The sequence below is a fragment of the Acipenser ruthenus genome, chromosome 14 (genome assembly GCF_902713425.1).
Source record: "Acipenser ruthenus chromosome 14, fAciRut3.2 maternal haplotype, whole genome shotgun sequence".
Taxonomy (NCBI): Eukaryota; Metazoa; Chordata; class Actinopteri; order Acipenseriformes; family Acipenseridae; genus Acipenser; species Acipenser ruthenus.
In genome coordinates, this window is record NC_081202.1 from 5,843,092 (window position 1) to 5,870,341 (window position 27,250).

Genomic DNA, 27,250 nt, shown 5'->3' on the forward strand with positions numbered 1-27,250 from the left:
TTTAAATAATATACATGCAAGTGTGGAAAGGGGCAGGGAGGTCAGGACATTCCACAGTGTGGTCTCATGAAAAGCACCAATGAAATGTGTGCTGCTAAATATACTGCATTGTGTGGTATCATATATCATAGCACATTATGAAACTTGGGGTCAACAATTAGTTTCAAGTCCAGTTAGACGATGTTCAAAATACAAGTCCCGATCAGGACCAAGGTGACATATTAAAACACAAACTCTCCAGGTGCAAGTATCTTCAAATGAATAGAAAGTGGGGCACAGGCTAATTTCCTGATAGTATGTATAACTTCAATATGAATTCAAATAACACAAAGGACAACAGGGAATACAAGTGTAATCAAACCTTTATTAAATGACTCTTCTCTTCTGTACATGCATAAGCTACTGGTGACATCTAACAAGATCTTCATGTGCACATTGACATGTATGGGATGTGTTAACAAAGGCATTATCAATCACAATGGATTACTATATATTTAAGGCTTTTTAATACAGATAAAAAGATCTATTGAGTTCTACCGAAAATCCCAAACTTATGCAGCCCAAATAATGCATTTCATAAAACAATATACACCCGACTCTGACAAAGATAAACTACCATGAAATGAATTGCAAAATAAAAATAAACATTCCACTCATAATTCCCACCGCCCATAAAAAAAACAAAAAAAACACATTTCTGTGTTTAATCTTCTAGTTCAAAATAGGTTTGTTTCAGATTAAATATTAAAAGTGATCATATATCATATCTGGGTCATGAAAAGCTTGCTAGGTTATTTACATTACCTTAAAGTATAAGCCTGCATATATTAACAGAAATGTTTGTGGGAAATCATTTTAACATTTACTGCTTGTACTGTTGTTTGTTTAAATATTTACTTTTTCACACCAGGATTTGAATGATCAACACAATGAAAAAAAAAGCACCAGGCTTTATTTATTTTTAACTGATCACTATCTACAAAGAATACTTCAACAAATGTAAGATCCAAAGTGTTTCGGCTTGGTTTAACTGGAACTAGGATATGCTCATCTGCTTAACTATTTATTTTACTTGTCTGGTACTTGATCATGATGTAGACACAGTGTAAACAAACTGACTCTTCACCTCAGTTCATAATAGTCAGAAACAATTCCAGATATTCAATCGTCAACATATGGCCCCTTTTTCATCTATATAATCATGAACCAAAGATTTGTAGTGTTCGGTACAAAAGGCCTCTTAAATACATTAATTAATTTATAGTTCTTCAAATACCAAATCTATGGACCTATGTACAATACATTTACATTAAATATGTTTCTACCCAAAAGTACAGGTAGACCCCACTAAACCAGACGAATTTGGCAATTACTGCTTAACAAGTTTATTTCCCCTTTTTATTTTTTTTAAGTCCCAACATGTTTGATGCAAGGTAAAACAAATCAACAGCTGTGTGCTCCTGTTAACACACTGTATCCACGAAAGCTTTATTGCTTCTTAACAGATCAAAGTCAATTCATTCCAAGCTCATCTCATTTCAGAATTTGCTTTCCAATAAAATTTGCTAAACTTTTATATGAACTAAATAAAAAAAATAAAAAAATCTACCTGATTTGTAGGAAACACAAATCATGAATGGTAATTAGTGTTCCCCCTATAAACATGCTGGGATGTTGGCTATGCTGTATTTATGAGATTGTCTATTTCACAGAAGAGCTCAAAGAACTGTACATAAAACTATTAAAAACACCCAATAGGACTACATTTAGAAATACTAAAAGAAGTTAAATAAATTCAGATCACAAACATTTCAGCTAGAAGTCTCTCAAAGTCTTTAATGTTGTTTCAACAATAAAGCCATCGAGAAAGACTTCTAGTCAAAACGTTCGTCATTGAATTTACTTTTTGTATTTCAAGATTGTCAGCTTGCTGCAGTCGAGACTTGAACCTGCATGCTTTCGATCGCACGGCTCAACCCTGCATTCCATGCGATAGCACTTTCACTACAGTAGGCAAGCCACTGGGGAATCTATAAACACATGTTTAATCATGAATGAACTGTAGCACTTCTGCCACTTTTATAAGAGACCTTCACTTCAGCCAGTTTCATGATAGACAGACAAACAAGCTGCTGACTTCCTTAAATATTTTCTCCATGCATTCCATAAAATATGCAATTTTATAGTTTTTTTTGTAGTTGTTTTTCTGTTTCTTCCAGCAGTGACCCAATTCTACCTGGTCAGCTGCCCTACCACCTTCAGAAGGGTCTTGTTCTCATGCTTGAGCTGCTCATTTTCATCCTCTATGTCATCAAGGTCCTGCAAAAAAAGATCATTTCATAGAGTTTCATTTGAGTTGAATGAGACGGACGTATCTTTTTGCATTTTAATATTCTTTCAACATTCTTTTGAATAAATGCATATTCCTTTTTTGTTTAAATTTAGCTTAAATGTGTACGATATAAAATTATAAATTAGTTTTACAGGAATATATTGGGAGGATAATTAAGTTACAGAACTAAGAAGAAAAAAACAGAAAAACACCATAAGAAGACCAAAAAAAAAAGGTACATTTTGGTGTAAAGGTTTCTAAGTGTTTTTATTTTATTCCAGACATTATCCAACACATTACATGTTACAAATGTCTACATTTACAAGGAAATTTACATAAAATAAATGGTGAGCTCTTTTCTTATTGGGTTTGTAAGGGCAGCAAATAGGTGCTTGCCCTGTTTTTCTGATGCGCAAATGTGCTGGTAGATTTGGGCACATTTCAGAATGCAGGGCTTTTACATTGACCCTGACGTGTAAAAATGTTTTAAGACTGTGAGGTAGGCAGCATTCCCAATAACAATGTGCTTGGTTAATAAGCCATGCCTCTATGAGTGACATTACACCACCTTGACATTACACCACCTTGAATATTTACAATGAGAAACCTAGAACCAATTCATCTAAGTAACAGAATTCAAGGACTCTCGCATTTCTGGATTCTGATTCGGTAGCAGCAGCAGCCATGCTTCTGTGTGTACAGTAGATTGCCTGTTAATAGGGGTCTCTGTAACACGTCTTTTCACCAGCACATTGGTAATAATGAGATACAGTCACACATACTTTAATTTCCATTTCACCAGATCACGTCAAGTCCATCCACTACAAGTAAAACGCTGAGCTAAAACCACCAATCAATCAAATTTAAAATGTAGATTGTTACCTTTTACATACTTTAAGAGAAGACCAATGAAACGCTAAAATTAAGTGCAACGGAAAGAATTATTGTGAATAAATGTCGATGCTTTTTTATGAAAAATGTGACAGGTTTGATTAGATTTATTTCACTCACAAAAAACAAGACTTGGCAAAGACTCAGAATTAGTAATGCTACATTTGGTTGTGTGTGCGTGTTCGGGTAAATTAGCAAAGCCCACACTGATGAGGCTGCTGAGGCATGCACTTAGGACTTCACAGCGACAGGGAATGCTTGGAATTCATAATAAATGAACACTGCTCCCAGCATATTAATCTTTAACCCGAACAATGAGCACAGTAGACATTAATAATGACGGATGTTTGAGAGATTAATCCGAGTCTGATGGACCATTATTTCGCCTGTTGAAATTTTGCCTGCTGTATCTTCTTCAGAATGGAATACAAGATTGTTATTAATTATTTATCAGCATTCAATAGTGCCAGCACAACTTTAATGCACAAGCTGTTGGAAATGTAAGCATGTTGGGGGGGAAAAAAAGACTGCAATTGCATAGCACTTCTATCCATTTCAGGTTGTATTAAGAGCTCAATAGCTGCAATGTACAGCTATAGCCTAAACTTTTGCATCACCTTATAGAATTAACTAATTTTGCTTCATAAAGTAGAATGAAACCTGCTGAATAATGGTACATTACCATATTCAATTACATACCGCTTTGTAGTTTTCCATGTGCCATTAGGCCACTTAATCTACCCAACTAAATAAACAATATTATTTATTTGTATTGGTTAAAAACTGTAATGGTTCGAATTACCTTCAGCTTGGTTACCCCCAAGCAAAGTAAAAAATATAGCATAAACCATGCATCAGTCTTAAAGCACAGCATTTATAAAACAGATTGCATGAGAGGTTGTATTTAATGAGATAGCTCGGTCTAGTGGTTAGAGTAAAGTACGAAGAGCCAAGAGACTTCAATCCCAGCTCAACCACTGACGTGCTTTGTGACCTTGGATCAACCCTTCTGACCTTGTTTAACCTTGTTTTAACTTAGTCCCACCTACTTGTAAAACTGGGCTGGCTGTCACCAGGTACAAGATTCAGCATGTGAAAACTACTTTTATCACACAAGTGACGATGGCCAAATAACACACAAGTGACAAAGCTGAATCATGCATGCTCATCTCATGACTAATCTCAATGCAAATATGCATCAGGAGGTGAAATGTTGATTACAGGATGACTTCACAATGTTAACCAACAGCAACAGTACAGATAAACAGAGGATGCTCCATGAACGTTCACACAGTACTGCAGTTATACCACAGCACTCTATGAATGTTCTTGGAGTATTCAGTTTATATAACAAGTACAATCCTTGGAAAAGAAATCATGTTTAAACCTACTGTATATTTACCAGCAGAGATTGGATAATCACCTTACTTAGATCAAGCTCTGTATCTGCTTAGCAACACAACGAAATCTGGAACAGTGAAATTCGCCCGCTCATTCTGTCGTTGGATTTGAATTAATGCAAGAGATTCCAAAAGAAGATCCAGTGAAATACATTTTTCACACAGGATCACTAAATATGAAAGTTATTTCGATGCTAGATATCAAGGATTTTTTTTTTTATCTCTGCAGCAGATTTATCAAATACCACACATAAATCATATCAATTATTTTCTAGGCCTCAATAAAAACAGAGCTTGGTTTAATGCTTTGCATGTTTTTCAAGGTCCTTTTTTGTGACAACTGAATCTGCACTTTCTCCAGCAGAACGAGAAGTAATCATGTATTGTTTACGAAGTGGCGAGGAGAACATTTCCTGGAACACGATCAGTGATTACTGAACGATGCTCAAACAGCAGCGTAATTAAACTGTTGAAATATCTGTTTTACAGAAGGATTAGCACGGTTGTCCTTGAGTAGATTTAGAAGAACTTGCTGCTTACTAATAAGATTGAGATCTAGAATTAACAGATTAGTGTTGTATATTTGAGCTCGGAGATAACCTGCATCATTGTTCTCAGTGTGTTTGCTCAATGGGACACACACAGCGTTCTAATTCCAGGACAGCAAGGCTCATACACGTTCAAACTAACTGATGCTGGCCTAATTACCAGTATATAGAAATGGACAGAATTTATTTTCGTTTTTTGCACCATTTTTAAAATCATGTAAGTGTGCATGAGGTTTCGGAGGAAGGGAGTGGTGAAGATCACTACTAAAGCCAACTGGGAAATCCCCTGTCGTTACACCTGTCTGACACTTGGGAGTTACTATTTCGCCAAGAATTTGACAGCTGAATTTAAAAACACATGGTCAATTTGTCTTATTTACGTGCGTTTAATTTTTTTTTTTTTTTTTTTTACAAGAACTTAATAGGTATTCAAAGTCAGTTATCATGCCTAGGTTTTCTTAGGATTCTGTTCCAGGGGACTTTTAAAAACCTTCTTTTTTTTTTTTTTTTTTTTTTTTTTTTTTTTTAACTTCCACTTCAGGCAGTGCTCCAGAGACTGTAAAGCTGGTGTACCAGATGTACTAGGAAGTTAGACATGAATCGGAGAGCTCTGTCAAGGCCACCAGGGTGCTTCAGCATGTAGTGAAGAATAAAACGCAAGCATACAAAGTGAATCTAAAAAAAGAATACATTAGTTATGATAACACCACTGATATGACACACCCATAGCAAGTTGAGGCGATTACTTATTTTGTAAAGCCAAGCATTATACCAAATGATTAAAATTACTACAAATTGTATCTAATCATTTGGCCAACTGCCCAAAAGTTCTGTGTTGTCTCAGTTTACTCATGAAACCATAAATAAAAACATTTGTCTCCTGAACCAGTTTCACTCCAATTGTATGACTGCGTGACTAAGGTTATGGATGAATTACTTTACCAAATACGTTTGCAAATGTAATTTAAAAATCAGCAGCTCTCTGCAAGCAACTTTCCAAAATAGTATCAGCCAACTCCCATGTCCGAGGCCAAATCATAACAAGAGGCAGACGCTTTACCTGGCTAGTCTTCTTCTACCCTAAAGAAACTCCTTTCTGAAGGAAACTGTTAAAGGCAGTGGGGCTTAAGAACGTTTCAACTTTCCTACTGCTTTACCGGATCCAGGCAAAAGTTCTACACTGGCACTCGGCTCGAGGAAGTGAAAAGCTTGCTGAAGCAGCAAACGTAACCACATCCATGGTTTAAAAAGCAGTCCTTACTGTGATCCATTTGCTGACCAAACAACATCAGGAATTCCATTTAACCACAGACAAAATGTCAGAATACAAACTGTAAATCAAAATAAATCTAAACCTAGGACAGCACCACTAAAGTTGTAATAAAATAGAGCTGGTACAATATTAAACTGGTGGCTTTAAAGAAGAAGGGAAGGAATGTTGCTATTCTATTAACCTTTCCAAGCCATCAGAAACAACTGCTACAGAAATCAAAGAGTAATGGTTTAATGTTCACTTCACAAACACAGTAGACATGGAAGACGATTCCACATGTTTGTTTCAAATAGTATTTCTTCTGATTTTCAGGGTTTTGAAATATTGAGTTATGTTTTCATGTGACTTGTAGAAGATGGATTGTGGACTGCAGCGTGACTAGTTCGATGTTGGGAACGAGGTAAAACTGGGTTTGACCGGGTACAGCTGGGCACGTGGCACTAGAGAGTGGGACTAGTCTGGCCGGTGTGGTTCATTCATATCCCTATTCATGTATACTGTTAGTTCTTAATTACAATAAGTATTGCTCACCCTGTTCAGGAGGTCAATTTCTTCCTTGAGCTTCCCAATGAGTTCGTCTTTATCCTGGTGAGCTTTCAATAGCTGTGCACTTTCCTGTCTCTCCTTGGCAAGTTCCTGGAACCGGAGAACACAAACCTTGAATATACTTTTTTTTGTATTTGAGGGGTAACCAGATGGTCTCCCATTTCAACAGTATCAATCTTTCTCTGACTCAGCAAGAAAGAATAGAAATAGAGCACACATCTATTCCTGATTATTTGTGTTACCAACTGGTCTGATTCCTCTACGTTCCCATGTGTGCAGCACACAAAACTGCCATGCTGTTTCAAGGTGTTTATGGCACACCATCATTGACATTAGCAAGGGAATAAATAATGTTCTCTTAAGACCACCTGTTTTGTTTAATATTATTGCATTAATGATTTCTGATTACCTTTTACAAACCCAGTATCTGAAGAATCAATGTCACATTTTCCAGTTTTGGTATGTTTCATATTCAGGGCCAGTGGAATGTTCCATTACATATATAGCAGCAGATCCTTACACTTGGCTTCCCATCATCAAAAGAAACTGATATGTTTTCAGTAACTAAGAGATACTGCAAAGAATCTCATATTTGACCCAAGGAAGGCCTTGGATTTTGTTCATCAATCATAAGTAGACATGGAAGGTACATTATGTGCTGTATCTTTGTAACTGAGATAACCCCTCCATGTGGGCCTATATGAAATGATTACATTTGTGGATCTTTAATGCATCATGGAACACAGCCCCCAGGATAGGGGACTTCAAAAATGTTCCAGGAAAGACAAATGGTTCTGACCTTGAAAGGTTACCTGTCAGTAAACAGATTTTATTACTGTCTAGAAGAGATTCTTCTATTTTAGGAAAGTGAAAAACAATGGATTGGACAAAAAAAACAATGCTACTCTGAATGATTCGTGGGAAAGCCTCTTCAAACTTCTCATAGGTCCCGTTCCCATACTGAGTTGGGCAAGAAAAACATCTCGGGGAATTCGGAGAGGGCACCAGGGTCAATAATCATGCTGTTCTTTAACAAGCTCTGTGGGATCTTTAACAGCTGAAAAGCACACAGTACTTTGGCTTTCACCATGCACTACATAGAAAAAAGAAAACCTCATGCTGTTTATTGATTAGACAGTGTAAGGCAAGGTGAATATATCAGCACTAAAACAAAGAACAAAACCTTTTTTTATTATTTTTTTTTGGATGAAGTGGGAGCTACAATCTCTATATTCAATGCTGTAGATTCTCAATCAAAACAATATTCCACCTCTTTAAAACCAGTGCTATTCAAACACATGGACAGAACGGACTGGATATCACTCATGGTTGTTCTTACCCTTTCAAGTTCTTCGATGATCTTCTCCAGGCCTCTGGCAGGCACCGTGCCCGATGGGTTCTGTTCCCGGTTATGCCGGGTGTGCCCTGTCCGGTCAGTCCTGGCAGAGTACTTAGAGTTTCCAGGGACCTCGTCATCTGGAACAGGAGCCGCAGAGCTACACCATAAATAAATAAATAAATAAATAAATAAATAAATAAAGGCACTTGCATTAACCACCAAAGGAAGAGAAAAAACACTGTTTTCTCTGTGGCTGAGATGGACTTTTGTTTAGGCAGTAAGGGCGCATTGTGGTATTTTAATACAGAAGTCACTCTCAGGCTGACAAATAGCCACCTGTATGCCACTTAGTATGAAAAGCTTGGGGACCCAGGTTAACCATTCAAAATGTGTGGACAAATTCTGCTTGCACTTTAAGTCTCCTTAGTCTTAATATTCACAATGCTGCTTCGTCCCTATGCTACAGGGCATAAGGGTAATGGATTGTTCGACTGTAAAGGCTCCACTCTGAAAGACAATGTAAAGACCTAATTACGAATGTGCCCCTGTGCCTCTCTTGAATCTGTGAAGCAAGTCGACAACAGTTTTAGTCTCCAGTGCTGTCAATTAGTACCAAATTAGTTCTTAGCTTTCAGGAAAGTTATCTTTCTTCCAGTGATCTGTAGAGATAACACGCGCTTTAAAAAGTGGCCTACTTAAGAGCTCTATTAAATCTCTACTGTCATCTGTAAGAATTACCTTGCAAAAATGTAAAATATCCTGCTGAATTAACCACCACAGCAACCCCTGCCCTAGTCTTGCAATCCAAGATCAGAATGCTATTTTCCACTGTGTTTCTCTGTGCAATTTTAATAGATGGGTCATGAAACTCTACAACACAAAACACAGGCCACATAAAACAACCAGTAAAACCTGGGTTATAATTCAATTTCAGAAATACCCAGGAAATGCCATTATATTACATTATATTATAATATATAATGTAATGTTCTTTTTACAATGCATGCTAAAGTATTTAGTATGCTCAATTAACCAGGGTTGCAAAATGCTGGTTAGAATACATTTACCAAGGACCTTCTGGGAAATACCTTTTCTATTGCCTTATCACAACAAAATTGGCCTGCTCTAACCATATGCTTAATGATTAGGATTCTCAAGTTAGCCAGGGATTCTCCATATCAAGGTTGAATTCCTTGGAGCGTCCCTTGGCCTCTAGCATCCAACAATAAAACAGCAAAAAACATGGTGCCATTGAAATTTTTGGTCATTCATTTTTACATATTGTATTATTCTCTGCACTGTATATGGTAGAAATTTGACATCCCTAAAATAGAAGCAGCTGTGGGAACAGACAGCCTGCCACAACATTCTTTAAAGTGAATTCTATTGTCAGTCAGTCCTTATGTTCTGCAAGCCAATGCTAACCTCATTTGAATTCACACTGAGGAAAAGCCTCAACTCTCCCACAGCTTCTCATCCAGCGATACGTGGCATTCACATTCTACATGTCTCTTCAATAATAAAAAGGCAGCCCTTCATTTTGAAATACTCTATTAACCTATCCAATACTGACTAACTTTGGATTATATTGATGAAGGCGTCTATCTATGTAACTACACTTACAATACAAAACGTATTCCAATGCAAACCAACGTTATAAAGTTTCCACTGTCCAATGCTTAAGGGATCTGATACTATTCTTGCAGAGCATCATTTTAGTTAAGTCCAATTTCATCTGTGCTCCTCTCCATCTCCGATGTAATGTATATTTACTGTGAAGCAGAAATTGGTGCTTGGGTGACACGGTTATGGAAAACGTTCTGTATATGTTGCTAGCTTTTAACATATCATAGATAAAAATTAAGTAGCCTGTGCACATCATTAACACCCCAGTTTTCTCAGTTAATATTGGACGGAACAGCATCTTACTTCTATTCACTATGAATTTTAACAATCTGAGCGGCTACAGTATGTAAAGCTGTCAAAGTTAAACTGTATCTGTAACTTTTCGAAGTTTGCATAACACAAATAACTAAATGGTCCATATTCCCGTTTTTGGTTTTTTTTTTTACTGTTTAGTGTATTTGTTTGGAATAAACTATGCAAAACAGCTTTTATATCTACTCTACACAATCATTACACTAGAAATTATACATTTTATTTCCTTACTGTAAATCCCTCCCTCTGTTTATTCATTGCACATGCTATAGTAATGTTCCCATTCTGCCTATGTGCCACAGCCTTGCCCTAGAGGGATGCAATGACCCTCCTATCCTGTCTTATGCTGTAGACACCTACAGTATAAAATACACAGCAGTGTTCTCTCTCCAATGCAGAGTGCTCCAGTTGCTGTTTTCTTAACATCCCAATATGTGCGGCTTGGCTTACTGTAGGTTAATCAGACTTAGGATAGTAAACCACTGAAGATGTGCTCATTCACTGTCAGAAATCATATTAACCTACAGCCAAACCTGTACTGGCTATACTAAGGAAACCGCAAGTGAACACTCTCTGCTTCTCCGACACTAGGTCAGGAGAACTTCACAAGATCTCTTACTGCCGCGCCTGGTTTTAATTATTACAATTGGAGTGGTGTACATGGAAATGGAAACTACTTATCTGGCACCAGTTGTAACTGTTGAAACCTAATTATGTTCAACAGGTAATAACAGAAGCGTGTCGAAAGTCACATTCTTTTGAAAACCTGATGATTTGGTGGAACCAACTGCCTGGCACAATGTTGGTCTAAATAAAGCAGTAGTGAATGCACCATGGAGTCATAAAAAAAAAAAAAAAAAACTCAACAGGCAGTTTGGTCTGCATCTAGGTTTAGCATGAGTCTTGAGATTACCACTATGCACTACATATACCAGGGGCGGCCTTCCTGACACTACGAGCTGCATACCAATATTTGCATATGGCCGAGAGCCGCAAGACACATACTGTAAAACATTAAATGTTTGCGAGCAAGGCAGTTTAAATACTAGCATTATTTTTTTTTAAAAGTCATTCTCTTGAATATTATAACAGCATTTTGCACTTACTCTGTGCAGTACAGTAGTTCTCTTTATGGCAGCAAAATACACAACAATGGAGAACACTGCAGAGCCTTACACAGTTTGTGTAATTTTTATTGTACTGTATTTTTTTATACTGCATGTATTATGCATGTTAAATAAAATATTGTTATTATGAAGCAAAATACGATAACTGCCCTGATTTCACCAAAAACTTTTTTTAAGGTTTCTTTTTGACAAGCTCTTCCATTGAAGATCTGAATGCTCGGTTTTCCTGAAAAAAAGTGTTTTTTTTTTTTTTGTAAGACTGTTGCGTGTATTAAATACTTTCGAGAGCTTTACGGATGACACGTGCACTGTATTTATTTTGAAAGGGATTACAGTACCTGCTCATGACGAGACATAAGATATGTAAATATAATATTAATTTTAGACATGCAATATAACTTGTTAACATGCATTCTCTAGTTTAGCGCCAACACTTCAATTTTATAAAAAGATTCATTCATCTGAATAAGGCACGAGCGATATTCCATGCCATACAAAACTCGCTTGAGTCGTTAATTCATCTTCTTTACTGAACGCTGAAAGAAGAATCTGCTGACTGCTGAGGCGTGCTTTTAAAGAGGCCAGCTTGTTTCTCCTCAAGTCTGATCCAGGAGGATATTCAAATGAAAATTGGGTGCAATTTGTTTCATAATGACGTTTGAGGTTGCTTGCCTTGTACACACAGAGGTTTACCGCTGATTTCAGTGAAAGCAAACTCTTCCTCCCACTCTGGCTTAAAGCCTCATACTTTCGTTTATAACTTGGAGAGTTCTCAATGCCATTGTCTCCACAAAATGAACGAGCACTTAATTCAAAATGATGAAACTGACTTTCAACTGCAGATCTGGCATTCACGCGAGGTGATCAAAATACGCACGTGCCAAACTGCGGTGTGGAAGGTTATCAAGTGACGAGATGTCCTTGCAGTGAAAATGCAGGCTCAAAGAAAAGAGAGAAGCAGGAGAAGAGAGAGTAATAAACATGAATGCATACAGGAGAACACGTTTTCATTTTTTCTCTCTCTTTGCTTTTGCTTATTATTCTTTCTTCAGTTCATTCGAGCCTCAAAGCGTGCGTCACCCAACATTTCACCTGGAGCCGTTGCTTGCCTATTGTATGCAAGATGTTACTGCAAATGTGCAAAGTTCAAGGCAAACTCCCTAAGGAACACGTATTCACACATACACACACACAGGTTTTTGGTTCAAATTCTGTGTTCTATCTTTTATGTCTTGAGAACCGACGTTTAAAGAATAGTTACTAAAAAAACCTTAGGTTATATATTCCATTGTGTTGCATAAAAACTTGATATACCCAGTTTATAAAATGCACAGTATGAAGTACAATTTATGTGCATTACACTGTAAATGACAGAATAAAGTTCATTTTTAACTTGTTACTGTCTGCAGTGGACCACTTACTGCATCAATTTAATTTGATTTCTTTGAAATGTTTTGATCTTATTATATCGTTCAGCTGAATTAGGCACTAGTCCCTAACTCGACTGGTGCCTTGGTCTATGCTGCTTGGAATAGCATTTAGGTTTTGGTAGAACCGCACGTGGACTATGTCAATGATATAGAAGGACTTGTGTTTTCATGTACAGAGGGACTTTTTATTATGAGCAATTTGCACAATTAATCCTATAGCCACATATATCTCAATGGGCAAGATTGTGAATAAATTAAAGTGTGATATTCATGAAACTGGCCTGGTCTGTTAAAGAAGCCAATGACTATTAAATACATCAAAACAGACATTAAGACATTTCTTACCTTTTATACTTGCTTGTCACAGCTCTAGGTGTGTCCTGGAAAACAAACAGAGATTGAGGTAAGTAACCTTATTACAACTATCCAAAACATTACACATTTTTACTGTATGTGTGGAACAAAAAATGTCATATTTAAAATTCAATCACACTCCCACAGTGGTTGTAAAACACAATATTGAGGATCACACCACAAGCATATTTTTATTTATTGAATTTTTATTAAATTGAATAGACTTTTTTGGACGGGATTCACATTCTGAAAAAGGGGGTGCCCCAAGCACCAAGCACTACATGTATCCCTCTCAGCAGAAGAGACTGTGGACTAGTGCAATGTCATGGCACACATTGTTCAGCGAGTACACTATCTTATCAGAAGTGTACAGATGGCAGAGGAACCCTCATCTGTGCCGTGGCTTCTGAACCCTGTAAAGCCACTGGGCCCCATCTGCTCTGAGCAAAGTTCAGATATGATGTTAAACACTCTTCAGTTATTGCCACTCCTTTACACAAAGCAGTGTGACCTTCTGTCTGCTTATGGACTCTGACATGGTCCTGTTCAGCATTGAGCCCCCAGAGGAGCTCTGGTCTGAGCCCTGCCTAGTCAAAGCAATCTCTGAACATTACTGACCACTGTCTATTCTACAGCTAGGATGTGGGACATGAACGATCGGTATGGCAACTTCAGAATAATAAATAAATAAATAAAGAAATAAATAAATAAAGTGTTTTTGAGCAAAACAGTTATTTTTTTCTTGTACAATACCCACAACCAAACACGGCCTAGAGCAGGGGTCAGCAACCTTTCAAACGCAGCGTGCCAAATCTTATTTTTTCAAACTAATTAGAGGGTAGAAGTGTAAAATATTTACACTCATTTATCGCCGAAAGTACTGCCAACTCACGCGATATATTAAGCGGACCCGGAAATAAACGCTCCACTAGATACGCGCAGATTAAACAAAATAAATAAATACTATGTTATACTTTAAAAAAATGAACAAACATGATTGTGGTAAGTAAAGGAAACATATTTTTTTAACTTTAGATCTTTACGTTCTGGACTAGCCGATCCCTGGCCTAGAGAATAATAGAATACAGATGTGTACTGAGTATGAAGCCAATATCTCAAAGCGTTAGGTACAGTAACATGAACACAATATGTCAAGTGGTGTCTGTCTCTGTGAAAGTGCTACAAGGCAATCAAAAAAATGCCCAGAATGTATTTGCTCTGCAGTGAATAATTTTTCCACAGCAGCACTGCAAAGCGGGTCACTAACTCTACTGAATACATACACTCCAAATCACATGTAATGTACCTACCTACAGCAGGCTCCCAAGGGAAACAAAATGGCTTTGAAAAGATTTCTGTAAATATGTTGTTTTTAAAAGCTGGAAACCTTAGTCACGCTCACTTATATAAGAAATGAAGGACTGACATTTTGTCGAAATTAAATACAAAAGGACTTTCAAGGACACAATAATTGCCAAGTACATCTGATGCAAGTGGACTGGAATTGCTTTCCTTAGCAGACTTTGCAATTTAACAGAAACCCTTGGAGCACTAAAGGAGGACTGAATTCTCTCCGTTGGAATGAAAACACAAGTATGTATTTTTTTTTGTATTATTATTTTTATTAAAAATGTAGACTTCCAAACGAGAGGAGGTTGTGCTCGTCCAGCTCCTAGGAGATGGTTCAGTAAACGCTGTGAAGTCCCATTAACAATCTGATTATGAGGAAGACAAACTTTCACCTGTGCATTTCTTTGGTTGTTCTGAACTTCACCATTTTCTCTTTATCCAAAATAAGATTTATTCTAGCATTTATTTCAAGTGTTTGTACACCACAGTAATTCATTATAACCTGTTACTTGCGCAGTCAAGTAACTCATCTTTAAAATGTGTCTAGACTCAAGTAAAATCCTAACACAACATGTTTTGTCAGTCCATTTCCACATTGGATATACCATCAAACATATTTTAGTATATATGTGGTCATTTTAAATGCAAAGTCACCATAACAAAAACAGCAACAGTCTTGGATCTATATAGAGCCTTTCCAACTGAAGTTGCCCCAAAGCTCTTAAAAAGTGTGATTACTGCAGATCCAGAAGTAGACGTAAGAGGAACTAAAAAAAAAAATTGAAATTTCCTTTGCAAGAATGTTACTTAATGCTACTCCATTTAATACAGTTTTTACAAACGATTTATGCACTAGGTCATGCGAACACACCTGTCTAAAAACAGCCACCCCACATGCCCTGGGATTCATGCTGTGGATAATGAATCAATAGCCCCAGCACAGGCTCCAGCTTCATTAATTCACATAGTTTATTACTTGCCTCCACCACACTGACACCCCCGTTTATTATACACTGCAAGAATGCAACGCTCGGCAGCCCCTGATGAATTCTCGACTGCTGTAGAATGGGCTTCGGAGGGATTTATGGTGCTGCAGCGCAACTTCGCTTACAGCACAAAAGTAAAGGGAAATGACAATTGTTTCCTTAAAATTTGATGTGGTGTGCGGATGCACTTTTTCTTATTTACAGACCTCTGATTCACGGAGAGCGAAGTCTTTATTGAGATATGTCCGTGAGACAACAGTTATACAATTATATTGAAGGTTCAAGATCAGGATCATTGGCAGCATCAATATTAATCTCTGGCAATGAAACACTGGGAATAATACCCCGATTCTAAATTATGGCACAAGTATCTGTAAAAACTAGGTAGAAAGGACAGTCTCTAGGATTGGTGTAAAAATGAAGAATGTATTTATGTAAACGTAACAAAAAGAAAAGTAATTAATCTCGAAAGGCATTCTCTTAATAGCTGTTGTTTCATCACCCTGTCCACTTGAAAACAACTTCCCATCCCAAGCCCCATGCTGTCTAATATTGGAAAACTACAACAATAAGTCATGGTTTATACAGCATGCTGGCTGCTTTATTGGAGCGTTTGAAACTATGCAATGCTGAGGATTATGTTATAGATCAGACAGGATATTTGCAAGTACTTTTGTAGAAAGGTTTGTAAATGTTGCTAAGGTTTTCAGTGTAGTCATAGAAATGACTGACTAAAGAGGCAATACAAAAAACCCAGCATTGTTTAATACTACAGGCAATGCATATTCAGAATTAGTCATTTCTTCTTTAATATTGCTCATTTATGTGGATTTACTGTAAAACTGATTACAAAGCTGCCAGAAAGAACTTTCTAATTAAAATGAATAAAACATTGTGGACTGTTTACAGTAGCTGCCATCTCAGACGGCACTGGAAAATGTAATGTGACTGCTCCACAAATCCTTTCCAGCAATGCCTCGGGATTAAACCTCAAATAGTGGTCTCAGCAAAATCTAAAGAAAAAATGTAAGAAACTCTACATATACTGTTCAAGCAAGCCTGTAGCATATTGACAGCATCCACAGCTTGGAGCGTGCTGCCACAAATCATGCAAACCTGCAAATGGCTACATCTGAATAAAAAAAACAACGCAGTAACAGTAGCTGTTCTGGAAAAGCTGATTATTATAAAATAGCTTTTGATAGGTTTTTTCTACCCTTAAATCAGTATAAACAAAAAAGGCGATCTTTAATGAAATCAAATATCTAAAAAGAAACAAGGGGTGGGGGTGGGGGGGGGGGGGGGGGGGGGGGTGTCCTGAATGTGATTCCTGTAAACTGGGCAGTGGGGTTGCTTATTTATGTTGGATTGGTATTGAACTGCCTGTCCCACAATGACAATTTTACCCCGAGAGGAGACAGGCAATGGGGAAAAATGTGATCTTTCTGGAAAAAAAAGTTTGAGAACAAGTTTTGTTAATGTTTTAACTGGAATGAAAATTATAAATACTTTCATATTTTTAGAAGTTAATAAAAAATAACAACAATAAGGCTTACATTTACTTTTGGAATGCTACCATGTTCAAGGCAGCATTGTCTTTAAAAACTTCTCTCGACCAGACAACAGCAGGCAGAAAGTAAATAAAAAAGAGCATGCTCTCCTTTTGCATTATACAGAGTATGTAATCTTTTCTGAAATTTAAACTATACCAATCTATAGCTGCTACTGAGATAAGGTGGAAGCTGCCTCTAAAGCACTGGATTTTTTGGAGATAAGGCATGGTCTGCTTTTATATAAAAACATATATCTTTAGATGGATGTCTTCAAAGTGACAGGTGGGGAGAAAAAGATAAACCTGCTATTTTTGTTTTCTTAATGAAGGGTAAATGTTATCTCTCATCACCTGAACAATTTCCCTTCCCACAACTGCATGCCAAGGGTATTGTCAACTGTTTGCTTTTAACAAAACTATTATTTCAGGAATAAAACTCTGCACCCCCCCCCCCCCCTTCATTATCATTTCATAACATTACCATAGCGATCTTACAACCTGCAATTTACCTTAGGACTCAGCCTTTACAAGTAGTTTGTGATATTTGTCTGTGCAAGGCAATTGGAAACTATTTTAAATTTTGGGATTGGGGCTGTGGCAGAAAGCAGTCAGTATTAGTGCTGCACGAACCAAATTATTCGAATTGCACAGAAATCAGACGAGGGTCATTGATGTTGATTGGGCTAATTTACTATTCAAAGTGAAAAAAAATGAAGAAATAGCTGTTTGGATTTATCATGACAGCTGCTTCTTCGCTGTTTCACTTAGAATGGTAAATTAGCCCTCCCTTGTGGAGAGCTTGATCCCAATAATCAAATAAATTGGTTTGTGCAGCACTAGGCGGCTTGCATTGGCTAATTTTCTTTTTTCTTTCATTTACTTTATGGATTTTGACCCACAGAGTTTAAAGCATTCATTCTCAGAATATTCTCTTCAGGTCGTTCATTCTTGGTACCAGAATTTTTTTTTTTTTTTTTAATCTCATATTTATTCTTATAAAAAGCCACCTGTCTGAGTTTATTTTCCCCAGTAACTTTTGATTTCTAACAATATGGTTGTCAAACTTAAAAGGCTACCTACCAAGACGAATTCTCAGAAATGCAAGCAATTTTCACAGTTAATAAGGACTCAGGCATAATTCTCTTTATCTCAAACCGACAGATACAAAGCCCGAGGTAAGGAGAAAACTCTCTCCCAGGTTACTGGTGTACGAATCTGAAACAATTTAAATTTAGTTAGGTTTACAGATCTGACAGTAAGAAAAGCAGTATTAAATGGTTTTCAAGTTCATGATCAAAAGCCCAGGCAGTTCTGTGGGGTTGGATGACAAAGTCATTTTCAGGTACTGATTATTAAGGCTACGACTTTGGCAAGGGAATTTTTAGTAAATTTCACGGGCGAGGTGCAGGGGGAAAAAGCAAGAAATTTACGGAAAGGTCACCAAGTAATCAACATAGACAAGAGCTTTTAAATAGTACACCAAAACCAATAATAGAAAAGACTATTGCTTTTGACTACTGACAAGTTTAACTGTTATTTTAGTATAAAACTGAGTTTTTTTCTGAAACAGCATGTTGTAAAGAAAGCCTCTGTAAGTCGGTAATCTCCTGTCTTTACAGAAAACAGCTCAATCACGTTTTATTTGCATTTTATCTGTCTCTCCTACTGCAGATTCCGTGGCTTGTAGCTTCCGTTTATGTAAAGCATCTTCAATATGTTTGTCACACCTTGCTTTTAGTTTGTAATCCACAGGAACATTTTTCATTTCTCTGCTTAGCAGTGATATTTGCCACTTTGCTTGAACTTCCTGTCACAATTTTTTCACATGATTTCACTCCAAACTTCCACTCCACTCATTTACACGTTTGCTCGCTCAGCGACAAATCTTATTGGCTGACAGCTACACGTAAATGCTGCACACATACATAACCAAACAATTCACAGATACTCACAGATTTGTATTTTCAGTGCATGACATACTGCTTTTTTGAGTGGAAATAAAGGAAGCGCATAATCATCTCGGTTGCAGCGGTGCTTATCCTTTTTAGCTTAGAAGACTTTCAGAAACATAATTCATCGAAAACTATTTTTCACTACAATAATCGTGACACAAACAAAAAAACAAAATCGATATTACGATTGACAGATTGTTGTGCTGAAAAATACTGGAAAAAATTGTTGGGAAAGAAAATGTTTGCCTTTTGTTTTAAAAAATAAAATATCAGGTCCATTATAAAGGAATGTGATGGGTGTGCTAAAATCAGTTTCTAAATATTTAAATTACATTTATTGCTTTTGAAAGAACTGGATACACTCTCAAAGCTCTTGATATAGTCCAGTTTATATAATTTCCTTATTATAGTAATTGTTTGTTCGAGGTGCTGGAGTGACTGACTGGCTGTCCTGGAAAGACCAGCTTTCAGTGGAGGGTTAGAAGCTCTACCACAACCTTTATTGAAACATACCTTCTGGAAGAGGCGACACGATTCCTAGTGCTGGAACTGTTAAGCAGGTTCTAGGGTCAAGGGTGTCTGGTTCGAAAACCCAGAATCAACACTGTGAAAGTGAACTCCATGGATGTTAAGGGCCATTTACCTCAGAAGGCATAATGCAAGTCAGTAAACAGAACAAAGCGAACCAACACCAAATCGATTTCCCAGGGTGATGCATTAGAAGCAGATGATACTGTACACTGGAATGTTCTGCACCGTAATTTATTAAAACAGCTACCCAGAGCAGCAAATTATGTGTTTGTGTTGTTGTATAGCATCACAGGGTAAGTCTGTTAAACAAGGATCATATGGGAAAAGGCACTGAAGAGCTTTTCAAAATAACAGAAAACAAATGTCAATAGTGAAGCTGCATTTTCGGAGTCTGTTTTAGTACTGAGAAGACAGGATTAGAGGCGAGCGAGACTTAAAGGGGTACTGTAGCTGGGTACATTTTTGTTTTGTTATGTTTAAATCATTATGGATCATACTTTACTAACCTATACAAGCTGTTGCCTAATTTGGGTGTCCACAGGAAACCATTTATTAATTTAGTACTTATTTAAAAAAATAAAAGTAATGGTAGTATCTCTCTCTCTCTCATTATATATATATATATATATATATATATATATATATATATATATACACACACACACACACACACACACACACACACACACACAGTACTGTGCAAAAGTTTTAGGTAGGTGTGAAAAAATGCTGTAAAGTAAGAATGCTTTCAAAAATAGACATGTTAATAGTTTATATTTATCAATAAACAAAATGCAAAGTGAGTGAACAGAAGAAAAATCTACATCAAATCAATATTTGGTGTGACCACCCTTTGCCTTCAAAACAGCATCAATTCTTCTAGGCACACTTGCACACAGTTTTTGAAGGAACTCGGCAGGTAGGTTGGCCCTAACATCTTGGAGAACTAACCACAGTTCTTCTGTGGATTTAGGCAGCCTCAGTTGCTTCTCTCTCTTCATGTAATCCCAGACAGACTCGATGATGTTGAGATCAGGGCTCTGTGGGGGCTATACCATCACTTCCAGAACTCCTTGTTGTTCTTTACGCTGAAGATAGTTCTTAATGACTTTCGCTGTATGTTTGGGGTCGTTGTCATGCTGCAGAATAAATTTGGGGCCAATCAGATGCCTCCCTGATGGTATTGCATGATGGATAAGTATCTGCCTGTACTTCTCAGTATTGAGGAGACCATTAATTCTGACCAAATCCCCAACTCCATTTGCAGAAATGCAGCCCCAAACTTGCAAGGAACCTCCACCATGCTTCACTGTTGCCTGCAGACACTCATTCGCGTACCGCTCTCCAGCCCTTCGGCGAACAAACTGCCTTCTGCTACAGCCAAATATTTCAAATTTTGACTCATCAGTCCAGAGCACCTGCTGCCATTTTTCTGCACCCCAGTTCCTGTGTTTTCGTGCATAGTTGAGTTGCTTGGCCTTGTTTCCACGTCGGAGGTATGGCTTTTTGGCCGCAAGTCTTCCATGAAGGCCACTTCTGACCAGACTCCTCCGGACAGTAGATGGGTGTACCAGGGTCCCACTGTTTTCTGCCAATTCTGAGCTGATGGCACTGCTGGACATCTTCCGATTGCGAAGGGAACTAAGCATGATGTGTCTTTCATCTGCTGCAGTAAGTTTCCTTGGCCGACCACTGAGTCTACGGTCCTTAACGTTGCCCGTTTCTTTGTGCTTCTTCAAAAGAGCTTGGACAGCACTGGAAACCCCTGTCTGCCTTGAAATTTCTGCCTGGGAGAGACCTTGCTGATGCAGTATAACTACCTTGTGTCTTGTTGCTGTGCTCAGTCTTGCCATGGTGTATGACTTTTGACAGTAAACTGTCTTCAGCAACCTCACCTTGTTAGCTGAGTTTGGTTGTTCCTCACCCAGTTTTATTCCTCCTACACAGCTGTTCCTGTTTCAGTTAATGACTGTGTTTCAACCTACATATTGAAATGATGATCATTAGCACCTGTTTGGTATAATTGTTTAATCATACACCTGACTATATGCCTACAAAATCCCTGACTGTGCAAGTGTACCTAGAAGAATTGATGCTGTTTTGAAGGCAAAGGGTGGTCACACCAAATATGGATTTGATATAGATTTTTCTTCTGTTCACTCACTTTAGTTAATTGATAAATATAATCTATTAACATGTCTATTTTTGAAAGCATTCTTACTTTACAGCATTTTTTCACACCTGCCTAAAACTTTTGCACAGTACTGTATATATATATATATATATTTTACTTTTGGATCATTAACAGAAAATGTGGGAACAGAAAATGGGAACACAAAATGTAACTTGTCAGTCCCAAAAGTATAGTAGAAAGGCTTCTTTTTATTCAGTAGTAATTTAATTTACTTTGAAACATTCCATTCTAGTTGGGACTGCTGTTATTTTAATGATATCAAAGTAATGCCTTATTTTCTTAGGAAAAACTGTTTATATGTATCACTGCTATTTTTCACAAAATGTCTTGTATCTGTTTTCAATCTTGTGCTTATTAAGTCTTGTGCTTAAGTCTGCATTTGGAATCTGGTAAGGACATCTGCTTGCAAACAAATGAACAGCTGGAGGGTAAGCCTAATACTGACAATCATACAGTTAGCCCGATGCTTCTCTTCCAGCTACAGACCCACACACCCTGTGAACCACATTTCCCTTTTATTTGTATACATGTGTATCCCAGGCAGTGCCATGCTGTGTAAAGATAATGCTGACCCCTGCAGGGGAGTCCAGGTAATGGAATAGAAGCTGCAAAAAAACAGTGGTCCAGTAATTATGAATCCTGAACCAAAAGTGTGGTGGACAGTGTACAGGGCCCCAGGGTCTCCTTACTGTATCACCGGGTCAAGCGATTCATTCATAATCACGAAACTACAAATTTCCAAATACTTTAGATTTACTAAACTATAACACTCAATACCATCTTTAATTAATGCAACAAACTTCAATCTTTGGTGCAGAAGTGTCTAGCAATAGCAAACGGAGTATGGGGTCACAGTCTAGCAGTAATAGACTAGCACGACCTTGGAATAGATTGATACAAAAAACTAAAATAAAAGCTTGTATGTTATTGGAAGGCACGAGAATGTTTTTGGGTGTGTGGAAAAGGGTGTGTGCAGTGCATTGGTGAATGTATCAGGAGCTCACAGTGTGTGGGTTGTAGCTGCTGTACTCTGTATTCTCAGGGAACAAGCGTGCTTGTGAGATCTCAGCAGGAATAAAGAGTGGGAAAGCATGTTGCTAGTTCAAGTAATTACATTTTCCAGATATTAAGCACTTGGACTGAATGTAAATGGCTGGTAGGACTGGGGAGGTCTTGGCTTGTGGTTCATTTTACAAGTAACTGACATGACTGTTTACAGCTAGAAGAAAAGGCTGGACTTGAGAGAAGCAACCAAGCATACAAATGCATGCAATGATGTACGTGTCCCTTTATCTAATATTAGGTTAATTACTGAAATTGATTACTTAAGTAACCCCCCCCAAATCATTTAATAGCAGATATCAAAATGAAACAAGCATGCAAGGGGTGAAGTGCAGTTCTTATACAAGCACACTGACCTGAGGAATTTGGAACAGGTGAGAAAAAAAAATGAACATTGTATTAGTTCTCTTGTATTCCAGTGATGAAAGTCCTCTAGTTTTACTATTCAGGCCATGAATAAATAAATTATACAGCGCTACCCAGATATAATGTGGTTGTTGGGGTCCAGAATTAGGAGACAGCGTTATTTGTGTTTTGGCTTATAATGAATATTGGCATTTTTGTTCCCGAAATGATTTACAATGCCCACAATCCAAATTAATATTGTAGCGTACTGTGGAAAATGAAGGAAGTAGACACACAAATTTGCAGGTACTCGAATCCACGGTTTATTGGGAAGATTATTCCCTGGGCCACACCAAAAACAACAAACAGTCTTGCACTCTCACAGCAGCACATTCACACAGCAGCACATTCACACAGCAGCTTGTCTCACTCGGCTCTGCCCATGCTGATGTGGGCACCCCCCTCTATGATTTCATGTCACTGTCTCCCCAGACGTCACCCACCAGTCCTGGCTGAGGCAAGCTTACCGCTTCCCTGCTAAGAAAGAATTTACGGAAACAAAGACAACAAACAACCAGGGTCCGTAGACTATTCCTACATACAGTATCATAGAAACTGCTGTTCCACCAAGCATGGGTTTCATCCTAGCATAATTCACGATAACATCACCAGGTTCATCCAACGTTTGCTATTCAAATTGCATTATGGGGGAAATGGGAGCCACGATCTCACCATGTTATAACTGATTCCGCATTATAAGAGGTTGCATTATAACGGGGTAGCAGTGTACTTCTCTAGCCATGTATGTATGTATGTATGTATGTATGTATGTATGTATGTATGTATGTATGTATATAAAAAACATTTTTACTTTGACGATATCCTTTACATTCTCTTCATTCCATGGCCCACTTTTGCATCTTCACTCCACAAAGTCAGTGTCTGCTCAAGCAGTTCACTTGGCTGCCTGCAGACCAGCTGCGTCACATTCTTGGCATTTGTACTAAAGAACAAAGCACTGGGGAGGTCGGCGCTGGGCAGCACTTTAGCTCTGTTTGCTAATGGGAAATCATGTAATACATCAATTCCTTACATTCCTTGCATAGCACTTTTTACTTGATTAAAATGTCACTTGAGCCCATTAGATATTAAATCACATGGGAGGGGGGGGGGGTCACATCAAGACCCCCCACCTCAGCTTGGCCCAAGAAAATGGGAGATGCGTCATGCGTGGTGAAATTGTGGACTGCAATTCTACAGGCTTGCACAATGGAAGGGGGTTTTATTGAAGCTGTATTCTGTAACATGAGGAACAGGTTACACTGAACCAGCAACAGGAAGACATTATTTAGTCTAATGTCTCATAAAATCAGACGAGGGTCTCTAGAAAAGCACAGTAATATTTAATGATGTTCAACTAATATTTCCAGAGAGGCTTTCAAACCCCACACCGCAAATGCAAATAACAAATATGTTTGAACGGTGGGCCTGCCTGTTTTTCAACAGTTTATCATGGAATAGATAATATATTAAATACAGACTATACAATATTTGGTTTGACCATAAGAAGTCATGCAATATTATCGCGCAGTACACACAGTTGAATAAATCTATACCTGAGATTCTGCTGGAATTTATCCAAGAAATGTAGGAGTTTAATTTCTGACTAGCACAGTCTGATTAATGCGCAGTGCACTTCAGATTAGTCTGGTTTTAGATATGTAGCTGCAGTGATGTATGTTCAATGGTGATTGCTCTAGCATGGTGTAATTATATCTTTAATTAAAAGTGCACATAGTAAAGCATCACCAGCTTGAGAAAACACTGTATGCAAAGTAAGGAATAAACCCAAAAGCAGTACTTCAAAAACTGGAAGAGCAATGGGTGAGTGTAAACTTTTATTGCATTGCAGCAACTTGCTTTGGTATTTATCCTGGGGCCTTGATAAAATGCTGCAATCTATTTATAGTTTGTTACAGGTTTACTGATGTTAGTTGTCCTATGTGCTGGCAATAAATATATATAATCACACACACACACACACAGTTGTAGTCAAAAGTTCACATACCCCAATGGAAATTTATAATGTCTAGAAATTTCTCAAATAAATACTTTTAAGAAAATCTTTTGTTGTAAATTTTACTTTTGTGGATGAGAAAAAAAAAGTTACAAATACATACAATTATTTATTTATTTCAAAACTGCAAAAATGCTAATTCAAAAGTATTTACCCTTCAATATGATAATGCAGAACCTAATTCTAGAAAAGTCGAGAAAGTCTGGTGAGGCGTACAAAGAAAAGAACACCATACCTACTGGTTTAAAGCACAACTGGACGTTCCAACACCACAACGATTCAAAGCACACATCAAAATCTACTTCAGAATGGTTAAAGAAGAATGAAATGAAGGTTCTGGAAGTCCTGATCTAAATCTGATTGAGAATCTTTGATATGAGTTGAAGAAGGCTGTGCACAAGAGAAGTCCTTGGAATTTGAATGAACTGGAACAATTTTGCGTTGAAGAATGGTCAAAAATCACTAAAGAATCAAGCCAAAAGCTCATTGACAAATATCCTAATCGTTTAAAAGAGGTTATTATTGCTAAAGGTGCCTCAACTAGCTATTCATTTCATTTTCCTTGTCAGGGTATGAATACTTTTGAATTAGCATTTTTGGAGTTTTGCCAAGAAAATGCTGAAATAAATAACTGTAGATCTATTTCTTATAACTTTTTTTCCTCATCCACAAAAGCAAAACTTTTGCTAGAAAATATTTTTCCTATAATTATTTGCTTTTGAGAAATATCTAGAAATTATAAATTTCCATTAGGGTATGTAATTTTTTGACTACAACTGTGTGTGAGATATATATATATATAAAATTCTGAAGTCATGATTTACCGTAAACAACTCAACTGCGATGCCAATACGGAGACATGTAGTGCAGGCTTGCTTTTGTAGCCCATGGCACCTTACCTGTAATAGATGAGCAGGACTGGTAGCCCGTGGCACCTTACCTGTAATAGATGAGCAGGACTGGTAGCCCGTGGCACCTTACCTGTAACAGATGAGCAGGACTGGGATCGGAGGCCAGCACTTCGTTCTGCACAGTATTCTGCTGTGTGAGCGTGTTTTCCCTCGTCCGTTCCTTCTGCTCTGAATTGTCATCATCAAACTCATCTGGACTCTAAAAATAAGACAAAGAAATGTAACTTGTTGGGCCTGGATTAACAGGAAAGGAAAGAAAAAAAAAAGGTAGCAAGCTGTATGTGACAAAGGTTTGCCCTTAAACCAACAACTAACCAAGTTTGTATTGCGAAAACAATTCTGGGAGCAGAACTAGATCACCTCTTATTGTGGATTTATTTTCTTTGTAACTTCAAACCTGCAGCAGGTGAGTGTACTGTACCTGTATCAATACAGTGATGAATGTATATCACAGTTAATACATAGAGAAACATTAATATACTGGAAGGATCCACCTGTTTATTTTACTTACACAGTACTGGTCCATATACATGAAGTTTATCTAAGGTTTTTTTTTTTCTTTTTTGGCAACAGCTTTCATTTTCATCAGCTGAATAGGAGGATGTGTGTCCAGTGGTTAAAGAAAAAGGCTTGTAACCAGGGGGTCCCTGGTTCAAATCCCGGCTCACTCACTGACTCAATGTGTGACGCGGGTGAGACGTTGTTGTAAGTGACTCTGCAGCTGATGCATAGTTCACACACCCTAGTCTCTAAGTCGCCTTGGTTAAAGGCGTCTGCTAAATAAACAAATCATAAAACACACTAGTTTTCGAGACCACTTAAGGTCACTTACCCATGAGGAGTGAAAACCCAAGGTAAAAGAAAGTTCCTCAGTCACTATCAAAAGAAATAGAGAAAATACCTGACAAAGTGAAAATAACCTTACAAGGGCAAAATAAACGAAACATTAGGCAAAGGCTGCTCCTGCCAAAATGATTATCAACGCCCCTGTGAGAACACTCAAGATAGTTTTCTTTATTTTTTTAAACATACCAATGGCTGCTGTACAATTGAAAACTCTGGCACTAGAAATCTGTAAAAGTGAAGTCAGTTTCCAATAAAGCCTGCATTAG

At 37.6% G+C, this 27,250-nt stretch overlaps 1 protein-coding gene across 1 annotated transcript in view; it reads right to left on the reverse strand.

Moving 5' to 3' along the window:
• Positions 1-344: 344 nt before the first annotated feature.
• The window catches only part of LOC117420058 (PRKC apoptosis WT1 regulator protein), a 64,208-nt gene continuing 37,302 nt past the window's right edge, over positions 345-27,250 (reverse strand). The window contains exons 3-7 of the mRNA XM_034033570.3: positions 26,209-26,337; positions 13,170-13,204; positions 8,330-8,486; positions 6,976-7,080; positions 345-2,319 (exon numbers count right to left, since the gene is read on the reverse strand). Of these exons, the coding sequence (XP_033889461.2) occupies positions 2,233-2,319; positions 6,976-7,080; positions 8,330-8,486; positions 13,170-13,204; positions 26,209-26,337 (513 nt within the window). The 3' untranslated portion in view covers positions 345-2,232. The remainder of the gene's footprint in view (positions 2,320-6,975; positions 7,081-8,329; positions 8,487-13,169; positions 13,205-26,208; positions 26,338-27,250) is intronic.